Source organism: Antechinus flavipes, chromosome 2 (genome assembly GCF_016432865.1).
Source record: "Antechinus flavipes isolate AdamAnt ecotype Samford, QLD, Australia chromosome 2, AdamAnt_v2, whole genome shotgun sequence".
NCBI classification, from domain to species: domain Eukaryota; kingdom Metazoa; phylum Chordata; class Mammalia; order Dasyuromorphia; family Dasyuridae; genus Antechinus; species Antechinus flavipes.
Genome location: NC_067399.1, coordinates 636161250 through 636182822, shown reverse-complemented (window position 1 = coordinate 636182822; position 21573 = coordinate 636161250). Strand labels below are relative to the sequence as shown.

Sequence of the window (21573 nt, the reverse complement as noted above, 5' to 3'; positions counted from 1 at the left end):
ATGCTGCATGGCCTGGGCAAGCTTCTCTATTCAGGCATCACTTTGACACTTTATGAAACAAGAGTTGTTAATCTGAATTGGTTGAGAGAGTTTCATTAACAGTTTCCTGAACCAACAAAATCACAGATGTACATCTCTAGATTAAAATAAAAAAAAAAAAAAAGGAAAAATTAAAGGGTTTGGCATCATTTAAAACTTTTAAGTCAAAAGAAGAGGAATGAGCATCCCAAGGGCATTTGCACAGACATCACTTTTTTACATTTCTACTTTAGACTGATTATTAAGAAAAAAATTTTAAAACATACTGAGAGGGACAATGCCAGTTAGAAATCAAGAATAATTTCCTAATAGTCTAAATTGTCTCAAGTGGAATGAGTTGCCAATATACTAACTTCAAATTTCTTTAGATTTGTCCTTGTTGAAACTGGGAGCATAAACTTGATGGTCTTCATGTCTCCTTCCTGGTTCTCTTGAGTAACTACATTTGATAGGCTTGATTTCCATCTGAGGGCCAAATAGAAAGTTTATAAATGCTGGAAATGGAGAGGGAGGGAGAGAGGGAAAGAGAGAGAAATTGATTTTTTTGGGGGAAGAATAGAATCATTTTAGTATAGAAGAAAATGAAACAGAAAGTTGGTTTACCTAAAACAATATTGTGTTTGCTTAAATTAGACACACTATTTTATGATTTCCCATTTTAAGATTTTAGAGTTTTATTATAGAATGCAGATTTAGGACTCACAGGATTTATTTTTCTTCCTTCGCTTGTACCAAACTCCTGTCCTAATAAAACATTCTCCTCCTCAAAATATTCCCATTTAAAATGTAGTGTTTGATAGTTTCATTCATTATATTTAATGTACCACTAGACCAAATCCATTAAGAATAGACAGAGTGCTCTTTTTTATCTTAGACATTCTTAGACTTATTAGGTACTAATGGATTCTACAATATTTATCTCAAATTTAGTGTTTAGCACTTAACTTGTTTTTTAAATAGCCTTCTAAATAAGTACTCTAAGTAAAATAATCTCAAAATATAAGTCTTTATTCTTTCTTCTTTCCCACTATACTCCATTCCCAAAGATAGATAAATAATAAAGTAAAAGTATCATAATAATAATTCACATTTGTATAGTGCTTTAAATTTTTAAAAGGATTTTCCTTACAGCAACTCCATGAAGGAACTATATACTATAATAATCAGGAATTAAAAATTACAGATAGGTAAAGGATAATGGGAAGATACCTGTGCTTGAGTAGGCTGAAATATATCAACAATAATCTGTGTGAGAAATCACACTGTTGAATACTGAAAATCAGACCTGAAAAAGAAGGCAGATTGGTCAGTGAGAATGAGAGAGAGCATAATGGATACCCCAAGGCGTACATGGGTAAGTAGTATTGGAAGAACAAGGTGGTCAGCTAGCTTCTCCATGGAGGATTTATGAGAAAACATGGATAAGAATCACATAGGATGAGAGAGCATGGAAAAATGGAGATGTGCCCTAGTAGAGGGAGCACCGATTCCACTGTAATAATGGATCCATCAAATCATGCATTTCTTCCTCATGTTGGGCCAGTAGCCCTTTGGAAAACTTGTAAAAGAATTTATTTCAATGTTAGTTTTTTTTTTCCTTTTCTTTTCTTTCTTTCTTTCTTTCTTTCTTTTTTTTTTTTTTTTAAAGTCCATACCTGTGAGTTCATTACTATAGGGAATTCCTAACCTGGAAGCTTACATTGAATGGGCAGCTTGTCTATAACATTCAATTTTAGAGAATTGATTGGGTGTTCCTGGTCACATAACCAGTGATTCAGAGGCACAATATGATCTCAAGTCTTGACTTCCAAGTCTGCCCCCTTCCCACTAGACCATTTTGCTTTTCAATTCTTTTATAATTTGTTAAAATTTTAATCTTTCTTATATTTGAGTTTTATCACTTTTTTAATAGGTCAACAAATATTTGAGTGACTATTTTGGGAGGAATTTGTGATATATGTATATATATATTCATATATATCTATATCTGTATTCTTTCATGTAAAGGATTATATATATATACAGGTCTTTCTTGATTTACTCTGCTTATGTTTAATCAGTGATTGGTCTAGTTGTGTGTACCTTGTGTATGAAGTCAATGCCCTCGTCTTCTTGAGTGGTTTATTTCAACAAAATAGAGTGAACAATACATTGGGAAATATTGTGTCATCTTTTGGTCTGGGCAACTCTGGAGAACCAGCTGTTGACTTGAAAGGCTTTTATTGTGACACAAAAGCTCTATTGTATATAGAAGCAATGGATATTACACAGTGGAATATATGTGTTTTCCCCATCTATTCCTGAGCAGTTAACTTTTTTTTTTTTTTTAAATAACTTTTTGTTGACAGAACCCATGCCAGGGTAATTTTTTACAACATTATCCCTTGCGCTCACTTCTGTTCCGATTTTTCCCCTCCCTCCCTCTATCCCCTCCCTCAGATGGCAAGCAGTCCTTTACATGTTGACTAGGTTACAGTATATCCTAGATACAATATATGTGTGCAGAACCGAACAGTTTTCTTGTTGCACAGGGAGAATTGATTCAGAAGATAGAAATCACCCGGGAAGAAAAACAAAAATGCAAGCAGTTTATATTCATTTCCCAGTGTTCTTTCTTTGGGTGTAGCTGCTTCTGGCCATCCTTGATCAATTGGAACTGAATTAGCTCTTTTTTTCGAAGAGATCTACTTCCATCAGAATATATCCTTAAACAGCATCGTTGTTGAGGTATATAATGATCTCCTGGTTCTGCTCATTTCACTTAGCATCAGTTCATGTAAGTCTCGTCCTCTCTGTAGTCATCCTGCTGGTCATTCCTTACAGAACAATAATATTCCATAACTTTCATATACCACAATTTACTCAACCATTCTCCAATTGATGGGCATCCATTCATTTTCCAACTTCTAGCCACTACAAACAGAGCTGCCACAAAGATTTTGGCACATACAGGTCCCTTTCCCTTCTTTAGTATCTCTTTGGGGTATAAACCCAGTAGAAACACTGCTGGATGAAAGGGTATACACAGTTTGATAACTTTTTGAGCATAGTTCCAAATTCCTGAGCAGTTAACTTAAAAGAGAACGGTTTGGATTCATTAATTTACATTAATTTACTTCTGGTGCCCTAAAATTGTTGATTGTGATTTTAAGATGTTTTTAAAATGAATGCTTTCATAGTTAAACATTTTCTGTTTCTTTTCTTTCTTTTGTTTTTCTCTTTAAAGTCCTTACTAGGCCATTTAGTTTAAATGGCAGATTTAAGGAATATTTGGTTCAGGGATTAAAAATAACGTAAATCTGCATTTAAAAAAATTGTTTTACTTTACATTAGGTATGTTTTAACTCGATTATTTATTAAGATATTTATGTTTTGTAATATTTTATTATTATTGTACAGTGCTTTATAATAAGGTGTAGAATCCAAATCCTACATGGATATTATGTCATTATATTCTTGAATAGTGAACTTCTAGATATCATATGTTTAATACATAACGTAGTTGGGTTATTGTGATTTCTAATAGTTTGTGTTATTATCTGGATTTATTGTTTATGGAATCAGTGGCTTTAAAATTCATGTTGTCATCTTGTTTGGTAGTTGTACTTAGCTTATAAGGAATAACAGCATAATTTTAAAATTAAATATCCGTATAAAAATTTGGTTAATGTGACTAATCAAGAAACATTATTGAATATCATTGACTCACTAATTTAGAGGCACATTATGATATTTGCTTATTGGACTTAAATGTTCCATATAGTTAACCAAAGAAATGATGGTATCATTGCTTATTATGCCCTTCCCTCTTCTTCCCCCACTTCCCTGTCAAGTTTATATGGGAATTGCTTTTATGAGGAGGTTTAACAAATTTAACCAATTTTGTAGAAGTTTTATTTGAGTCAAGAGACATTTTGATGATAGAAATGTTTATGTTGCACATGGAATATGTATGTGATAGTCAGATTTTCTGAGCATTTAGAATTCTAGAGCTAAAGAGTTAATTATCATTCTTCCCCTCTTTTAGGTTGGAAAGGAGACTGTTCAGACAACTGAGGATCAAATTTTAAAGAGAGACATGCCACCAGCATTTATTAAGTGAGTGAATCAAAATTCTACTATGGGGTAAATAAATACTTTTTACTAAGAAGCTTTATTCATGGCATTCTTGGGAGGTAAAAATTCCCATTAGTCAGTGTTGTGTCAAAAATAGGAGTCATAACGTCTCCTTTTGATTCTCAGGTTTGATTTCCGTCATTAACATTTTTACCATTCATAATTATCTCTGAGTTTTGCTTTTCATATCCGACACTTCCAAAATCCCACTTGGCGTCTTGAGTGAACATGAATCCTACAATAAATGCTTTTGCAGAAAGTCTGCTTTGTTTTAGACATAACTAGCAAAACTGACTGAAGCTTTGGAGACTGCATGAGAGCTTTATGTTGGTTAAATTTACCCTTTGACTCTAGTTTGTAGCATTCAGATTTTCTATTGTCCCATTGGAGTTAGGACTTAAAATCAAGAATGTATGTATCATCTTCTACATTCTGGACTTTAGTCCTAATTTCCATGGGCTGAGGAGATAATGTATAATTTTTTGATAATAAGTTGGAATTTCATTTTATTTTTTATCTTGAATGGATGCTTCTGCTATATCATACTCAGGCTATTTCATTTTTGCAAAAAGTTTTATTCTTAATTTTTGGTTTTCACTGAATTCTTTTGACGTATCTTTGAAGTTCCTTAGTTGGTCTTTCTTAAGAGAACTCTTGTGTTCTAAAATTCTGTGATTCCATTTTTTTTTAATGTGCTGTACTGACAGCTTAGTATTAAAAAAAATGACTCTTGAAATCTAATATATTGTACAATTTAATTCAGCTGAACAAGTATTGATTGGTCCTGGGGGGGAGAGGGGGTCCTGGAGGAGGTAAAGATGAATAAGATAGTTCTTCTCAAGGAGTTTATGATCTAGTGGGAAAGATAATGTTCAGAGTCACAATACAAAGCAGAATGTGATTTTCCCACAGGAGAAGTTGGAAGTGTAATAAAAGATGAAAGTAAGGGGAATGGCTTACTTTTGGCTTGGAAGGGAGCAAGGTGGAAGATCAGAGAAAGCTTCATGAAGAAGATATAATTCATCTTGCATCAGTCTGCCTTTTTATCTTACCTCACAATGAACATGTTTTTATTTATATAGCAAAAACTTGTGTAAGAGACTTGCATTTTTTGACCAAAATATTACAAATGAAGAAACTCTTCAGTAAACTGCATGTCCAGGGTCATTGACCATTTGCAGACCTTTTTGCAGAGTTTTAAAATTGTTTTGTACCCTAAAAATGCTCTGCAAAATCCTTAAGTATGTGTGTCTCTGTATCATTCATTGAGTTAAAAATTTCAGATGGCATTGAAAGCTTACTGTGTTATTTCCAACCTAATAAATACCTCCAGGAAAATGGTAATGATCGCAAAGACTGGACATGAAAGTATCCCTTTGAGGCTGTCAGATGTGTATATATATATATATGCCAGAGAAATAATAGAAGGGATTGTTTCAGAGACCTGGAAAGTCATGTATGAACTGATGCAGAGTGAAGTGAGCAGAACCCCAGGAACAATGTGTGCAATTGCAATAGCAAGTGTAAAGAATAACAACTTAGAAAGAGTTAAGAACTTTGATCAGTGCAATGATGAGCCATGTATATGCAAAACACTGAAACCATAATTCCAGGGGACTGGTCATAAAGAAGATGTTGATGATGAAGAATGCTACTGACCTCCTGACAAAGAAGTGAAGGACTCAAGATGCAGAATGAGACGCAATTTTTGAACATGACTATTGTGGGATTTTCTTTTGCTAATTGTTGAAATGGTTTTGTTTTTAATTTTTTTTAGGAGGGGGAGTTTGGGAGGAGAGAAGGTAAATCCTTGTTAATTGAGAGAGAGAGAGAGAGAGAGAGAGAGAGAGAGAGAGATGGATGCAAAGAAACCCTGAAAGATATACTTGTATCTTAAAATTAGACTCCAAACTATGACTATTATTCTCTTACTTTAGAAAAAATAGATTTAACCTAAATTCATAGGTCAGAGATAAGACTTGAACCCAAATGTTCCTGGCTTGGAAGCTAGCTCTTCATCTGCCACATTGCACTGCTGCTCACTTCTCTGGGTTTTATCTGCAAGTAGATGATGTGTCAATCTAGAAGAGCTGACGAAGTCATTGAGAGAGTGGAGAGAGAAAAGAGATGGCCCAGGGCAGAGACCTTAAGTACATCCATAATAAGGGGACAGACTGGAGGAAGAGACATGATCAGGTGCCCAGTGCAGCAGAGAGGGCTGGGAAGATGAGACCATTGGATTTGGAAATTAAGAGATCATTGGTAATTTGGAATGAGGTCAGAAACCAGTTTGCAGAGGGTTGTTAGGAGAGGTGAACAAATGGAGATAATAAGTACCACTACCTCAACTTTCTTGCTTATTAGGCAAATGATAAGCTAAAACAATGCTCTTCAAGGTTAGAAATAATCTCTTGATTGCCGAACCAAAGGTCTCATCCTTCTTGACTTCTCTCCCTATTAGAATGGAAGCTCCTTGAACTCAGGAATTATTTTTCCTTTCTTTGTATTCCCAGTCCTTAACATTGTGCCTGGCACATTGTAAACACTTAATAAATACTTTGTAACTTGCTCATTGGCGTTTCCTCTTCCTCCCCAATGGCTTTTTCTTGGCCCTCTTTTCTGAGTGCTCTGCTTCTTTTTACTTTCCTTTACTGAATCATCATCTCTTCTTCAGTGATACTCTTAGTTTCTCTACTGTTTTCTTTCTGCATTCTCTTCTTGATGATCCCATCAAATCTCATTGGTTCAGTCATCATCTGATCTTCCTGCTCTCTCTCCTTATCTACATATTTTGCATATTGGACTGTTTTGCTTGATATTCTATAGTCATCTCAAGCTTAACATGTCAAAACCAGAACACATTCTCTTTTGCCCTACCCCCATCTTTCCTCCAGACTTCTTGACCTCTTTTAGGAGCACTACCATTCTCTTAAGTCATTCTGATGGACAGCCTTCTTGACTCTTTTCCTGGCCTTTGGCACCCCTTCTCCCAACATCCAAATAGTTGTAAGTCTTTTCAATTCTACTTCCATAATATTGCTCTTTAGTTCCCTTGTGTCTGCCGCCATTGGTCAGATTGTTATAAACTTCCCTCTAGTATTTTGTGAGAGACTCCCAATTGGTTTTTCTACCCTTAGTCCCTTCCCTCTCCATTGCATCTTTCACTTAATTGCTAATAAATAAGGCACTGTAAGGCACAGGTCTGACTTCTATAAACTGCAATCTTTACTAAGACCTGTCTTAGTAAACTGTTTGCATTGGGCCTCACTAGCAAAGTTGTTTTAGTTTTTTTAATAGTTTTTTTTTTTTTTCAGAGTATGGCTCTAGCTTGTTCAGCTGCATTAGATCAGTAATTAATAGATTCTGCTAAAGCTCTTATTCAGACAAAAGCTGTCATCAGCTCTTGTAATTTTTATAAGAATTTATTATCTTTTTCTACCAGCTTCCCGCCAAACCAAAAAAAAAAGCAAGAACGAAAGAAAGAAAAAGAAAACTTTCATAATGAATATAGTTCAGCAAAACAAAATACACATTGGCCATATCCAAAAAATGTGTGGCTTATTCTTCATTTTAAATCTGTCACATTTCTAGCAAGAGGTGAGTAGGCTTGCCTCCTGGAGTTATGGTTTATCATTGTTATTTTTCAAAATTTTAAAGTTTTAAAAATTATCCTTCCGGTTGTGTTCACTTCATTCTACATCAGTTTATATAGACATTTTCCCCAGTTTCCTCTGATATTACTTGTTTCATAAATTCTTATAATTAAATTATATCTTCTTACATATCATTATTTATCCATTTCCCAACAGGAGAGCAACCCTTTAGTTTCCATGGAAAAAGCTGTTACATAATTGTTGTTGTACAAAAAGGGGTCTTTTTTTCTTTCTTTGGTCCCTTTTTGACATGGACCTAGTACTGGTATTGCTAGATCAACGGGTATTGAGCAGTTTGCTTTCTATTTGGATGTAGTTTCAAATTGCTTTTCAGAATGGCTAGATCAACTTATTGCTCTTATAGTGCATTAATTTTCTTGTTTCCCCACAACCCTTCCATTATTTGTCATTTTTCTTTTTTCTTTGTCATCTTTGCCAGTTACTATCGACAATCCTGAGGGTATCAAGCAGAAATCTATCTATGGGTCTGTCTATCATATCTTTCACCTCTTTTTACCTTTTTCCTTTGATTCTGCCTTCATGGACCTCCTCCCATCTTCCCATCTGCTGAATTGCCTTATATTCCCTTGATATAACCAGTAATCAAGTCTTATTAATTCTATCTGTAATTTCTTTCACATCTTTTTTCACTTTTCTTTTCATTCCAGTTGTCATGGTTTGTTTGTTTGTTCAGGTTTTCCTCTCTCAATCTGGCTTTTTGTTCCTTCTCCCTCCATCCTTCCATCCATCCATCCACCTTGCACATCTCTGCCAGTGTAACAAAGAGTTACAATCGAAGTACTCCATATTCAGATCTGTTCAATGGCTTCCATTAACTGTAGAATAAAGTATAAGTAGTTCGGCTTTCAAGATTTTCCAGTTTGGCTTCCACCAGATCCACCATTTGTGTGTCTCAGATAAGACTTTACTATTGTGCTCCCTCTTTGTTTTTCCACTGAAGGCTTTGAAATTTCGCATTGCCCTATCTATGCAACTTACCTTATTGTAAAATAAATACTTTGACTATCATAAATTAAATGCCACACAGAAAAAGGTTTTGTGGCATTAAAAGTAAAAATAATCTGAGGAAGAATCCCACACCCCCTTGTGTGTTGGGCCCAAGTAGCTTCCTGCCTTGCCTCTAGTTGGAACTTGCAGTTCCAGTTTATTTCCAACTACTTTCTTTCACAGATTTGTTCTTCCCCAAGCATGCCTTTTACTTCTCCACCTTTGCTCATGTTATTCTCTGGGCCTGAAATACCACTCCTATTAAAATGCAGTAGATCCAGCTCAAAATACTGTTTGTCTAGCAAATTATATTACTATTTTAGACTGTAAAATGCTTTCATTTTTAGCCTTGCTATTCCTCTTAAACAGTTTGAGTCCATTCTGCCTTGGATTGTTCTGCTGGTTTGATAAAGAATATTACTGAATGTTTACATTTATGTAGTATGTTATTATTGAATGATGCCATACATTGATCACATTTCCAGGTGACAGGCCTATTTCAGATTTTAGTTTTTGTTTATATCTTAACACAAAAATCTTGAACTATAATACATCCATTCTTAATCTCTTGTTAAGAGAACCTTGTAAGCATACTTGTTTTGGCTTTAATTGGACTTGAAATAATAGCCAGTTTTTATATTTCTTAAGTCTTCAGCTCCTGTAATTATCTTTTTCTTCTTTCAATGAAATCATAGGTTCTCAATGAATAAACAAATCCCCTAAATACTTGAAATTGTTTGCAGCAAAATTCACATTTTAAAATTCTCTTGTAGGTTTTTATAAAAGACAAGGGAGTATCTTTATTTAGAATTCATTATCATGGCTGCCATAAGCACTGGAACTTAACTGTGTACAGAAAGAAGTGCATGTGTGTGTGTGTGTGTGCGTGTGTGCGTGTGTGTGTGTGTGTGTGTGTGTGTGTTTTATGTGAATCTATGACCTTTTCTGTTACTGGCATAATAAAAGATACTGTTCTCAAATATTTATGGCCAAGTTTTTCTTAAATATTCATTCATGTTTGACAGCTGCTTCTCTGCATTTTTTGACCTGGAGCAAGCTTTCCGGCTTTAAATAGCTCACCTTTGAGCTTTCCACTTTGAGCCCAGTTGGATGCCATTGCTTTTCACAAACTTCCCCAAATCAAACAATTTGTGAAATTTTAAACAGGATCTTCCCTCTGGTGAACTCTGAGTAATCTTTACAACTTGGAGAACATGTCTAAGCAACTTGATGTTGAAATCATTCCTGGCTTATTTCTTTTACCCTTCATTTTAAAAAAGAAACTTTGGTGACAATTTTTAAACTTATTAATTGAGTTTCTAGAGCAAAAAAACCCTAGAGACAGTTGATTCCTATGAAATGCAGAAGGATTTGGAGGAAGACTTTTAAACTCATCATTTGGTTGATAATGCAAAAAAAGAAAAGTTGGAGAAAATTGGTTCCTATGTAACTTAAAAGGATATAGAGGAAAGCCTCCAGAATGTTGCGTAAATTTTCAATGGAGGCTCTATGGGAAAACCTACACAAGAATCCACAAAACCCATTGTTGTGTTGAGAATAAATGGCCAAGTCCTTGTTCATCAAGCCATTGAAATGTATTGATATATTTAAAGTTCTGTAGCCTAGGGTAGTTAAAATCTTATCTCTTGTTTACATGAACTGATGCTAAGTGAAATGAGCAAAACCAGGAGATCATTATACACAATAACATCAATATTATACAATGATCAATTCTGATGGACTTGGCTCTCTTCAACAATGAGATGATTCAAACCAGTTTCAATTGTTCAGTGCTGAAGAGCGCTATCTACATCTGAGAGAGGACTGTGGGAATTGAATGTGGTTCATAACATAGTATTTTCACTTTTTTTTGTTTGCTTGCATTTTATTTTGCTTCTCTCTCTCTCTCTCTCTCTCTCTCTCTCTCTTTTTTTAACAGATTTGATTTGATTTTTCTTGTGCAGCACAATAATTGTATAATTATGTATGCATATATTGGATTTAACATTTCTACCTTGTTTAACATATATTGGACTACTTGCCCCCTAGGGGAGGGCATCAGGGAAAGGAAGGAAAATTGGAATACAAGGTTTTGCAAGGGCTAATGTTGAAGAATTGTCCATGCATATGTTTTGAAAAATAAAAAGCAGCTTTAATAAAAAAAAAAATCTCTTGGATCATGTAGAACAGTGGTGTCAAACTCAAATAGAAATAGGACCACTAAACCACAAGTCAGGGCCTCTGCTGGCGGCATATTGCCTTAGAAAACTGCATATTAACATTATCTGTATTCTAACATAGTTTTATTTTTTATTCAATATTGCCAAGTTACATTTTAATACAGTCCAGGCTGCAGTTGGGAGTATTTGGCCACATGTTTGACATTTCTGATGTAGATGATTTGAAGTCACGTAGATCCACCTCTCTGCTTTCAACACTACTGATCTTGCAGATCATTGTTGACTTTTTCCTTAAATATTTTCAAAGAATGATGATGATGGTATTTAGAGTCAGAAGGGACCAGCAGAAATCACATCCATCCCCTTTCTTTTACAAATGCAGAAAATGAAACCCAGAGAGACGATGGGGCTTGTGCAAGATCACCCATTTTGGTAAGGACCCAGAACCAGATGCAGGTCCTGCTTCTCTGTGCTCAAGCCAGGGTTTTTCCCAGGAGGCTCTGCTGCCTCACCTATCAGATCATTTAGCAACTTATTTGAGAGTTTTGAAATTCTTGGATTGTTTCTGCACATGCAAAATTAAGTGAAGAATAGAGATTATTCTCCAGATCTCAGAGTATTTGCAAAAAGATACAAATGACCACATAATTCTCTAAATATAAAAACTATAAAGAGCCATATGTATTTAAGACAAAAACGTTACTTCATGATAATGGCTTATTTGATAACAGTTGGCAAAACACTGTGTGTATGTGTGTACATGAGCGTGTGCATGTGCATACATATGTAATATACATATATGTATATATAGCTACATAGGATATATATACACACCATTTTCATCTTCATAACTCTTTAAGGTAGATTTTGTGGCTGGTCCATTGTTTTCATTTTGCAGATGAGCAAACTGAGACACTGACAAGCTCAGTGACAATCTTATGCTCACTCAGTTTTAAATGGCAGAGCTAGAATTTGAATATAGGTTTTTTGATTAAATCCAGTATTTTATCTACTGATTTTGCAGATGAGTTTATACTATAGACTGGCATTTCTTTTTGTTGCCATCTCTTTGAGCTTATCAAGATCAAATGTCTTCCCTGGTTAAAGCAGTTTCTAGGTTGTTTTGTCTTTTATTATAACTATTGAGTTATATCACAATATCAGCTAGTCATTTCTTGTATATTAGAATAAGATTGACTTGTTTTTTTTTTTTTTTTTTGTGATTTATTCATTGAGTCCAGTGTGTTCCAGCTCTTCCTTTTCCTTATTCCTCAACTTTATTTAAGTGAGCATTTTAAGAATATGGGAAGGAGATTTCTATATAGACTACAGGTCTTTTGCCACTCTCTCTCTCTCTTTTTTTTTTTACTCCTGAACTATACTTTCATCAAATATATTTTTCAACTTTTCTCTTTGCAATGAAGTAATTGATTATTCAAAAACATTGTGATTTAATTTTGGAGGTTAGGATGAAGTTCTTTCTAGAATTATTTCTCTAGCCTTTGCAAAAGATGTTTGTGCAGGAGCTACAATTATCTTCATGCTGGCCTTTTTTGCTGTTATCTGGAATCTTGTACTATGTGATGATCAAGTGCTTCCTGTGTTCTATTGTCTGTGGAAGCTCAAGAAAATCATTTTTGCCAGTTTCTTTGTTTGGTCCTCCTTCCATTTAACTGCAGCTTTCTTTTATATTCTGGGTTTCATTAATAGTTAAAATATCAAAATTGATAGAATTCATTTCCTTCACTAGTAGGTAGGTTAGTCACTAGATTGGGATTTCACATTGAGAGCTCCCTCAGTAAAGCAAGCAAACGTTCATTCATAGTCTAAAAATGGTGTGATTCTTAGCACCTTCTGTCTCCTCTCTTCTAACACTGAAGGGGGTCACAAAAGATGGAAACTCATTTTGTGTTTTGTTTCATAGATTGATATAGTCCAATAATTTACCATTTAGTGACTCTCTCCTTAGAAACATTGTTTCCTGCCCTTCCTGTGCTTTCCTTACCTTAAATAGACTTCTAAACTAGATCCTTTATATTCACCAATTTAAAATAAATCAATTAGCATTTTGGGTTTTGCTTTTTGGTGGGTGTTTTTTTTTTTTTTTTTTTTTTTTTTTTGGTGAATTTTGATTTTGTTTTTTATTAGGTCTCTATCACCACATACATGCCTTGGCAAGGAGGAATGAGTTGTGCCCTTATGTGGTTTGGGATGCTTTCAGTATGACTCACTGGTTTTTTAATTCTATTTCTAAGTGTACACATACAGGTCTTTCCACTATCACTGTTTGACATTCATAGAATGAGAAGGTCTCTTTGCAGTGTACCATACAGCTTGAATAGATCAGGAAGCTATTCACTGAGGAAGCCAGTGGTATCTTTTAAATTTGAGAGCAAGCAGGCTGGGACATTGTGTTTTATTTGTTTTACTGTTGCTCTCTGTCCTGTTGATCGTGTTATATACTTGCTACGTGGTGAACTCACTCAGAGCCTATCTAGTGTACACTCACCATGTTCCCAAATACATGGGTGCCTCATTTCTATAAATTTTAAATGTATTAGAGACTAACTTGCCAGCCACTACTTCTATGAATCACAACTGTGGGGGTGGCTCTAGCTCAGATTTCCAGATGACTAATAGGCCAGGATCTTTGACCTTTCTCAGAAATAATATCTTCTTCTGGAGTCAAGTATGTTGATTGGTACTATGGATACTAACAGAATGATTTAAATATTTCTTTTAAAATAAGAAATACTAAATGGAAAGAATACAGTGCCAGAGGATGAGAAGTAATTTATATATTATTTGTTCACAGCAGTCCTATGAGCTAGATCAGGGGTCTCAAATTCAAATAGAAAAGAGGTCATTAAACTGTTCATAAATATTTCTTTCAACAGCATATTGACTTAGAAAACCATATTAACATTATATTGTATGTTTAGTTTTGTCTTGATTCTTGTCCTCCCCACTGGACTTTGATGATTTGGGAAGAAAAATGAGACTGATGACTTTTCCCAGATCTGTCTCACTTAAATCAAATTCATATACAAGTCAAGACATCATCCATGATGTCATTGGTCTCTTCAAAAAGGAAAGACAGATAACAACTTTAATTTTGTTAGTCATTTTCCAGTTAAAATTTAACTGTCTGGGTCACTCACAAGCTGCTTTTGCCCTGGGCCTTGAGTTTGACACCTCTGAGCTAGAAAATAGAAGTACTGTTATCCCCATTTTACAACTGTAGAAACCAAGATTCTGTGAGGTTAAGGGTCATATCCTGGGTCTGACACTTAGTATAATATTTAGAACTCAGATTGATTTAAACACCAGTGATTTTTCAAATTTTGTGCTGCTTCTCAATGAGAGAATATAATTTTATGTTCAAACTCCTAACTTTAGATTTTTTTATTTAAGCTATTTATCAATATAATTGTAGAAATATGTATAGAAGAATTGCACATGTTTAACATATATTGGATTACTTGCCATCTAGGGGAAAGGGTGGGAAAAATTTGGTATACAAGCTTTTATAAGGGTCAGTGTTGAAAAATTATCCATGCATATGTTTTGAAAAGAAAAGGCTTTAATAAGGAAAAGATATTTATCAGTATTATTTATTTTCTTTAAATTTAAGGTAGGCATAATTAGTCTCCCTGCCTCATCTTTTCCCTTCATAAGATATTCTCTATTCATCTGCTAAAGCACAGATCTGACCATGTTGCTTCCCTATGAATGTCACTGGTATCCACTTACCTCTTGAAATCCTTTTTCAACTTAGCTCCTGTCTACATCTCTGACTTTATTGTCAATGATTCCCCTTCATGTACTTTTCATTGCCACTAAACTGACCTTCCTGCTGTTCCCCATGCAAGAAACAACTCTCTTTTTTCTATGTGATTTTCACTGGTTATCTACCATGTGGGAAAAGTTTTCTCTCCATATCAACTTTTTAGAATCCCTTGGTGTGTTTTCAGTTTTTTTTTTTCTTCCCTCAAACTCAGCTTCAGTGCCACGATTTCCATGAAAGCTTTCTCGTTCCTCTAAACTGCTGGTGGTTTTCTCTTCTAAGTTACATTGTAATTTTGGGGGGCATATTTTTTAGTAACAATTCCCTTGAAAGAATATGATCTCATGGATGGCAGAAACAGTTTCATTTCTGTCTCTATAAACCCATTGCCTTAGAAGATGCTTAATTAATGCTCATCGATTGATTAAGAATCACATATGAAGTAAAGATTGATACAGTGTAAAGAATTCTGGCTCTTGAGTCCCAGGGTTTGGTTCCTATTTGGATTCTATTTTTTACTGCCTGTAAAAACTGGGTACAATGTTTGAGTCTCACTTTCCTTATTTGTAAAATGAATATATCGAAATAGATGATCTCTAAAGTTTCTTCCAATTCAGTTCTGTGATCCTGTGGTTATAGGATCTTTCTGAGTAAGAACAGGCTAATAAATAGGGGGCCACTCATGAGTGGAAAGATTTAAAGATCTGCTTACGAGGTATGAAGGTCTCAAAATCCATCTGAACTCCATTCCCAGTACTTGAAAGGATGACACATTACTCCTTCTTAGTTAAGTTACAGATAGATATTTTTGTATGAATGAATTTATCGGATCCTTTTCAAAACTTGGACTCAGGTTTTGATAAAAAAGAGAATGGAAACTTTTGTTTCCAGAGCAGGGAGGAGAAGGCTACAAGTGAAAAGAGTATTCTAAAAGAAGAGGTAGGGAGGCTCCCAAGACAGTTTTCATTCACTTCACAGTTTTGTCAAGAATAGTTCTGCTATAGGGGAAGTAATCAGAGTAATTTCAGCAAGAAGTGTTCTCTTATACCTATTTCTTCTTTTCTTTTTCTTTCCTCTCTTCTCTTTTGTACTGTAATTTAATTTAATTCCCTAGCTTTTAATTAGTGTTCTTTCTTGCTTTCTTTCTTTCTAGAATTTTCTTCTTTTTGGAGGGTACTTATTTTTTTCCAATTATATGTGAAGATAGTTTTCAATATTCAGTTTTGTACTATTTTGAGTTCCAAATTTTTCTTCCTCTTTCCCCTTATCCCCTTATCCAAGATAGCAAACAATCTGATATAGATTATACATATACAATCATGTTAAACAAGTTTCCACATTAGTCATGTTGTGAAAGAAGAATCAAAATATAAGGGAAAAACCACAAGAAAGAAAAAAGTAGTGAATTTAATCTGATTTCAGACGACATAGTTCTTTCTCTGGACGTGAATGACATTTTCTATCTCACGTCTTTGCTGAGAAGAGCCAAGTCTATCATAGTTGATCATCTCACAATGTTGTTACTGTGTACAATGTTCTGGCTCTGCTCAATTCACGTAGCATCAGGTCATGTAAATCTTTCCATATTTTTCTGAAATCTGCTTGCTTTTCTTATGAAACAATAGTATTCTATTATGTTCATATACCATAACTTATTTAGCCACTCCCCAGTTGATGGGCATCCCCTCAATTTCCAATTTTTTCTCGTCACAAAAAGAGGTTCTATAATATTTTTGTATATTTGGTTCCTTTTCCCTTTTGGGGGATGTTTTTGAGATATAAATCTAGTAATGGTATTTCTGGATCAAAGGGTATGCAGTTTTATGGCCCTTTGGGCATAGTTCCAAATTAGCCTTACTTTTAATTCAAAGCACTATTTAGATGAGTAATCATGATTGGTGTGGTAGTGTAAAAACATAAGTGTGTACCCTGACAGAATCTTTGTAGAGAAGAGGTCCCAAAATATGAATACCTTATGTGCTTGCTGATATTTGACTTCCATGGAGTTGGGTTTTTATAGCATTCTTCTCAGTAGTCCTTTTGTCTTTTATAAATATTTTAATGATATCATAATATAATTGGACAGAAAATAAACTGTCACTTATGAGCTTCTTTTCCCCAATTTTTTACCTCAAATCCTTCCAACATTATCCCTTATTCTATCCTCCTTTGTTCCAGTCTTGCCAAGACCCTTCCCCAGTTTGTGCTTTTAATTGAGCTATTATGGGATTCTGATATAAAGTAATATTATTTTTCCATACCAAGTGATGAAAATTAGAAAATCAAAGAAATGTGGGAAGATTGGTGTGAAATGATGCAGAGGAAAAAAAAAGCAGAAATAAAAGAATATGCACACTGACTTTACATAAAGACAGTTATGTTAAATAAAAGAATACCAAAAAATTGATTTTCAGTTAAAATGTTTTGAATTCCTCAGTTGAATTAACTTGTTTTTGTTCTCTATTATTTGTATATTTTGCCTAACTTGTTTAGCTACTCATGATAATAATAGTTGCATTAATAAGGCAGACATAAAGGACTTTTCTAAAATGTCCATTTAGTAGATTAGTTAGAAATTTATGGTTCTAACCTCTTACTTTCCCCTTAGTAGCTACACTTATTTTTTTCTTCCTACATATAAATATTAAATATCACTATGTTTTGATCACCTCCTTCAAATTTCCTTATTTAAAAACTCTTGGTCATTACAAGGACATGACTCATTTGTGCTATATCTTAACCATGTTGTATGTATGTAGGGGTATAAAAACAAAACTGAAAATTCAGTTTGTTGATTTCATTTTTTTTTTTTTTTGCAGTTAAGTAACACTAATTGAACCAGGTCTTAGCACAGCAGTATGCCATAATATATGGCACATGAGTAAATATTAGTTGAATGAATAAAAGAGCAAAGATTTGACTGTTGAACTTTTTTTTTTGAGTATACATTAAAGAATGAATGATTTTGCATTTGCACATGTTCTTCCTCTTGAAGTAGCCAGTCAGAGAGTATTATTAAGTACCATTTTTCTATATACAGGGTTGAAAATGCTTGCACCAAGCTTGTCCAGGCAGCCCAGATGCTTCAGGCAGATCCTTACTCTGTGCCAGCACGAGATTATCTGATTGATGGGTCAAGGGGTATACTTTCTGGGACATCTGACTTGCTCCTCACCTTTGATGAGGCTGAGGTGGGTATCTTATTCTTGAGAACGTTGCATGTGTTCTTCCTTGCTAACAGAAAGGGTGAATTATGACTCTCCATAGCCAGGACTCAGTACCCCAATTAGAATTGCTTAGATCCTCTTCCCAGCTCCCCTAATTAGGTAATGAGGGAGGGGCAGATCCCTTTTGTTTTTGACTTCTGATTTTCTAACAAAGCCAGGATTATGTTTGTCACCCACTTTCTGAGGTGCTGTGAAAATGAGCCAATTATACATACCCACTCCAAGCTTGATCTTAATGTTATTGGCTTCCTTGTTAGGGAAATTAGATTTATTTACCATGGTGATGAAATGTTAATATCTCCATATTAATATCTTCACCTGTTTAACCTACTATTTCTTTGCTTAAATGAACATACTGAAATTTCTTTAAAGAAAGATGTTTAAGAAAGGCATATAGGTTTGCTATGTATGTTGCTGAAACTTCCTTATAGTTCCAGGTATCTAAACATGCACTTGAGAGGTAATTCATTGCCCGCTTTAGAATTTTCAAGTGAAAACTCAATGACCCCTTATTTGGAATTTTGCAAATCTGTGTCCAAGTTCACATTGAATTAGGTCGATTTCTGAACATTCTGTGGTTCTTTTTAGGTTCGCAAAATTATCCGTGTGTGCAAAGGCATTTTGGAGTATCTCACAGTAGCAGAAGTTGTTGAGACAATGGAGGATCTGGTCACTTACACTAAGAATTTGGGACCAGGTTTGAACTCAAATAATTTTCTCCACATTATCTCTGATTGAGAAGATAGAGCTCTTTCCTTCCTTCTCAACCTATTTGTGAAGAATGTGAAAATGTAAAAAAGTAGAAAGCAATGGTTGCGATAGTTGAAATGCATTTGTATTCTCCTGGGTTTCCATATCTTCCTGTTTTGATGATAGCATCGTTAAAGATGGTTCACTGTGTATAAATGTTAAATATATATTTTTTAAGTCCTGTTCCTGTTTGGTGAAGTTACATTAAGCCAGATATGGCAAATGTAGCCTGAGAATGTAGGAAATAGTTTTCCATTGCTGTAATGCTGCAGGCCACCCTGAATTTTGACCTCTCACTCTACATTACACAGCATTCCTTCATTGTTTGCCAGCTGGCCCCTTTCCCTTCATGATTCTAAGCTTACTAATGAGGCCTCCTACCACCAATGGATTTTTGGTAGCCCAAGATTGAATAATCTAATGAGATTTTATATTGTGGTTGTCTTTGTTAAAAAAAAAAAAATTCCTTATACAAATAAAATTTTAATTTTAGAGTAATAATCAAGCCAAGGAGGAGGAAATTACTTTAAAATTACAGATTAAAAACTCATAATATGAATGCAGTTTTACTTAATGACAGTGATTATAGTCTAGAGGAGAGACCCTGCCTGCTGAGGTCAGTTCCGTTATATAGAACCATTCATTTACATCACAAACTCCAAATCTTGAAAACTGGAGATGACTATGTGACATTGTCTACAAACATTGTCTTTTCAGCATAACTTTGCTCTTGGGATTCATGTCATGATGTAATGAGTCCTTTTGAGACCTAAATAACTAAACTTCCCTTTGTGCAGATAGATATATTCTAGACTGAATATGCTTGTTAACAATGTTACATTGAAGTTAAAGTGTTGTAATTATGGAAATTTGTGTCTATGATAGATTATCATAAAAAGTACTTTTAATTTGAATCATCCTGGAAGAGATCCCGGCAGACATAACTTTCTTTAAGTTTCTTAGTAATTTAGAGAATCAAGGCATTCTTTGGACTTATGCCACCAGAATGTAAAATGTTAGCATACAGATGAAAAGATACTAGGAGTCTCCTGGTGTTATTATTTAATTCTTAATACCTTTATGTAAGCTTCCAAGTATTGTTTGATATTAGATTGTTGTGATATTCTAAAATAGTATGGACAGAGTTATACCCACAATGCATCATGTGGACTGGGTATATCCAACTTTTAACTATAAGTACTCTATAGGGCCCACATTGATATTATTATTTAAGTATTTAATAACTATTTCTGGGACCATATTAGTACAAAATTCCTACCTAGACCTTAAAGTAGCTAAACTTATATACATCAAGCTTTAAAGGATATTCTAAATTCTTTAATGTACAAAAATTTTCTTATATTGAGTTGGTGTTTGTAGTATTTATGTGTTTGTATATTATGTTTATATTTACACAATATTTAATTATGTTCATACATATGTACATGTATCTGTACCTGTAGAGAGATTGTCTGATTCTCATTGTTACCTGAACCAATAATATGAATTTAGGATTCTTACTATTACTCATAACATATGGTTTGTTTTTTATGAGCTAGGAATGACAAAAATGGCCAAAATGATTGATGAAAGGCAACAGGAATTGACTCACCAGGAACACAGAGTGATGTTGGTGAATTCAATGAACACTGTGAAAGAGTTATTGCCAGTCCTCATTTCAGGTATTTACTTTCTATATTTTCATTAGAGTAGATGTTAAGTGTATGATCTGAACCCTTAAGTTCATTCTTTTTTGTGTATGTGTATGATGGATTTTAGATTTCTCTTTTAACTGCATATTACTTACATTACTTACAGTTTTCTCATCTGTCCATTTGTACAAAAACAAGGAATGATTGATTTTACGTAATTAGATGTTATTTCCAGCCAAGTGGCTATAGATTGTTTGGCTACTAGTATGTATGGAGATTCATTTGGCCACTAATTGGAGAATCAGTTGACTACTAGTATATATAGATTTTGTTGGCTGCTGGTTTTCTCCTATACCTCCCTCTTCCCACCCCCCACCCCCAACTATTGCCATGCATTTCCCTTATTCTTTGGTCCTGCTATATTTTCCTACCCTCCCTAAAAATTCTGCCTCAGGCAGGTGATATCTCCCAGATTAACTAGTAAATATCAGATACTCTAGGCTCAGTTTACAGCTTAATATCTTTCCTTCTTGAATTTTTCATACAGTTTTATTAGAGAGCTAGATCAAAAACTTATTGAGTTATATATGCTAATTATTCCAATTTAAAAAATAAATTCTCATTTTAAAAATTTTCCAATTAAAAAAATTCTGAATTTATAAATAAAAGTAATACCCATATACACAATAGAACTGAAAAACATTGTATATAATCTCTGTCTCTCTCATTCTTTCCTAGTTGAAATAATTGGGGTTAAGTGATTTGCCCTGGGTCATGCACCTAGTAAGTGTCTGAGATCAGATTTGAACTCAAGCCACTTAGCTGCCCCAGTGCATCTCTTATGAAATCAAATGCTGCTTTCTTTTTCCTTTAAATCTTTTAAATTCTTTAAATCCTTTAAATTCAGCATGTATGTTTCTCTCCCACTTGTCTATGTCTTCTTTTGGCTTTCCTTCTGTTTTCTTTGTACATTAAAAAAAAAAAGTTTCTGTAGCATGTGCTCCGGATAATCACTGTCCAGACTCATATTTGCACTGGCAGGTTGAGTCAAGCTTGCATGACTTTTTCTTATCTATTCTTAATCTAGGAGTATTAAAAGGGGTGAAGGGCAATTACTTCTGTAAGTCCTTTTCTACCTCTTACATGGGAGTACATGAGTCA

General features: G+C 34.3%; 1 protein-coding gene across 1 annotated transcript in view; it reads left to right on the top strand.

Annotated features, from left to right (window-relative positions):
• Positions 1-21573, top strand: part of VCL (vinculin) — a 104618-nt gene that overhangs the window by 41589 nt on the left and 41456 nt on the right. Inside the window, 4 exon segments of the mRNA XM_051982069.1 lie at positions 4067-4137; positions 17824-17974; positions 18599-18707; positions 20320-20442. Of these exon segments, the coding sequence (XP_051838029.1) occupies positions 4067-4137; positions 17824-17974; positions 18599-18707; positions 20320-20442 (454 nt within the window).